This window comes from Calonectris borealis, chromosome 22 (assembly GCF_964195595.1).
Source record: "Calonectris borealis chromosome 22, bCalBor7.hap1.2, whole genome shotgun sequence".
In the NCBI taxonomy this organism is placed as follows: Eukaryota; Metazoa; Chordata; class Aves; order Procellariiformes; family Procellariidae; genus Calonectris; species Calonectris borealis.
Window position 1 is genome coordinate 1,942,912 of NC_134333.1, and position 2,228 is coordinate 1,945,139.

At 40.2% G+C, this 2,228-nt stretch overlaps 1 protein-coding gene across 1 annotated transcript; it reads right to left on the bottom strand.

Annotated features, from left to right (window-relative positions):
• Window positions 1-582: 582 nt before the first annotated feature.
• LOC142091688 (olfactory receptor 5A2-like) lies at window positions 583-1,561 on the bottom strand. Its single transcript, XM_075171074.1, has one exon. It carries the CDS (start codon window positions 1,492-1,494, stop codon window positions 583-585), a length of 912 nt encoding a protein of 303 aa, XP_075027175.1. The 5' UTR covers window positions 1,495-1,561.
• Between the last annotated feature and the right edge of the window lie 667 nt (window positions 1,562-2,228).

The window sequence follows — 2,228 nt, forward strand, 5'->3', positions numbered from 1 at the left end:
ATTTTTTTAAATACGCAAACTTACAGCTATGCAATCAACTGTGTAGCATTCACATTCACTGCAACAATTATAGTCATACTGGTATAGTTACTCTAAAACAGAGATTACATTGATCCCTCTGAATTAGATCCATTCCTCTGACCTACCTTTAGCTGCCTAAAAAAATTACTCTTTAAATCTAAATTACTCACCTAAGAATCAACTGCCCTTAAGAGCTCTCTTAAAGTGAAATGGGCCACTCTTCAGAGGAGTGGAACTGCGATCAGCTGATTTGAGGTATCACTAGTTAGACATTGAAAGCTGAACTAAGCACCCAGGCAACTGGTACAATTGGTAAAGAGAGACGACCCTTTTCCAGAGAAAAATGTCTCATCCTCGCTTGGGCAATTAAGGTAGGTCAGATTAGCTAATCGGTAGTGAGAAGTCTAGGGTAAGTAGCACAGGCTGTGAGGGCTAAAAATTACATGAGGAGAATCTTCCCTCAAATATCATAACTTATTTTCTGTCATTGTCTTCTAGGGGAAGAAAATGGTTAAAACTTTCTAACCTTTAGGAAATACTCACCTTTCTTGATCACTTTACTCAGAGGGTCCTTCGCCTCTCTATGCTCAGACTGTAGATGAGGAGATTGAGCAGTGGAGTCAAAACAGTGTAGAAAACTGAGAAGACTTTATTCAGTGCTCTGAGAGTCTTAGTTTTTGGCAGGACATAAACAATTCTTAAGCTTCCATAAAAAACTGTAATAACAATGAGGTGGGAAAAGCAAGTGGAAAAAGCCTTTTGCACCCCAGTGGTGGAAGACATTCTCAGGACAGTGGTGATGATACGTATGTAGGACACCAGGGTTAGTAGGAAAGTGGGTAGTGCACATACTGACGAGAGGATGAACACCAACAGTTCGGTCAGGCTGGTGTCACCGCAAGAGAGTTTTATCACTGGCGTGAAATCACAAAAGAGATGACCGATAAACTTGGGACCACAGAAGGAATGTTGTGAAATCAGGAAGCAGCTTATGGCCATAACAAGGAAACCATTCATCCAAGGCCAAGCTACAGGCTGCAGACAGTATCTGCTATTCATGACAGCTCTGTAGTGAAAGGGTGTGCATGCTGCTAAATACTGATCGTAGGACATCACCGATAAGAGAAAACTTCTGCTGACTGCTAGGCAACCAAGGAAATAAAATTGTGTGATGCAGCTGCCAATAGAAATGCTCTTGTCCCCAGTCAGAAAGCTGGACAACATCCTGGGCAGGACGGCAGAGCTGTAGCAGGTCTCCAAGCAGGACAAGTTGCACAGGAAGAAGTACGTGGGTTTGTGGAGGTGCCGATCAGCCACCACCAAAACAAAAATGAGGATGTTGCCAATCACAGTCACAATGTAGATCACCAAGAAAAGGAGGAAGAGAAAAGATGGCATTTCTGGGATATTCCCAAATTCCAGGAGCAGAAATGTTGTGATGACTGTTTTATTTCTACATTCCCCATTTGCCATGTATCAAGCCAAGAGGAAATGCATCACAGCCTGGAATAAAGCATCAAGAACTGCATTTAATTATAGGTCCGTCGTCACTGAGTAATTACTGAAGAAAGATGTTGTTGTTACCACTGTACGGTCATATTGTTTATTTTCTTTTTAAGCAGTTCTTGAACATTCTCCAGATAATAATTTATGAGAGAGGTTATTGTATATTTTTAATTTTGTCTTATGTACTTTTTTTAACAGTTGTTTCCTTGGGTTCGGAAAGCATCACACGGAACTGCAGCAGGATGTTTTGATGACCTAGACTATACCAGAGCAATACAACCAGTGGAAAACTGTAATATGCATTTTCTGAGAACTGGACAGATTGATGAGCGTTTGTGTATACTGAACTTGATAAAAACCTGAAATATCCAGAAAAATATAGAGGAAGATGTTGAAAGGTATGGCTTATCTCACTTGGCAATAGTTTTTGAAACCTGCAGGGTCAGAAAGTCATATTCCAGCCTACAGAAACAAGCTATGATTTAGAAACCCCCAGTCAAAAGAAGAAAGGAAAAGAGAGGAATTCTTTGAATGACCATTTCATCACCCAAGATGACAAATACCAGACCTAGGAAGTATAAGAGATACTGAAGGAAATCATGAGAAGAAATGTATTTTTTATTTGAATGATGCACTGATAGTTATTAAAACAATCAATTTCTTTTTCTTCCCTCCCTCTCTTCTCTCCTCTCCCCTTTTTT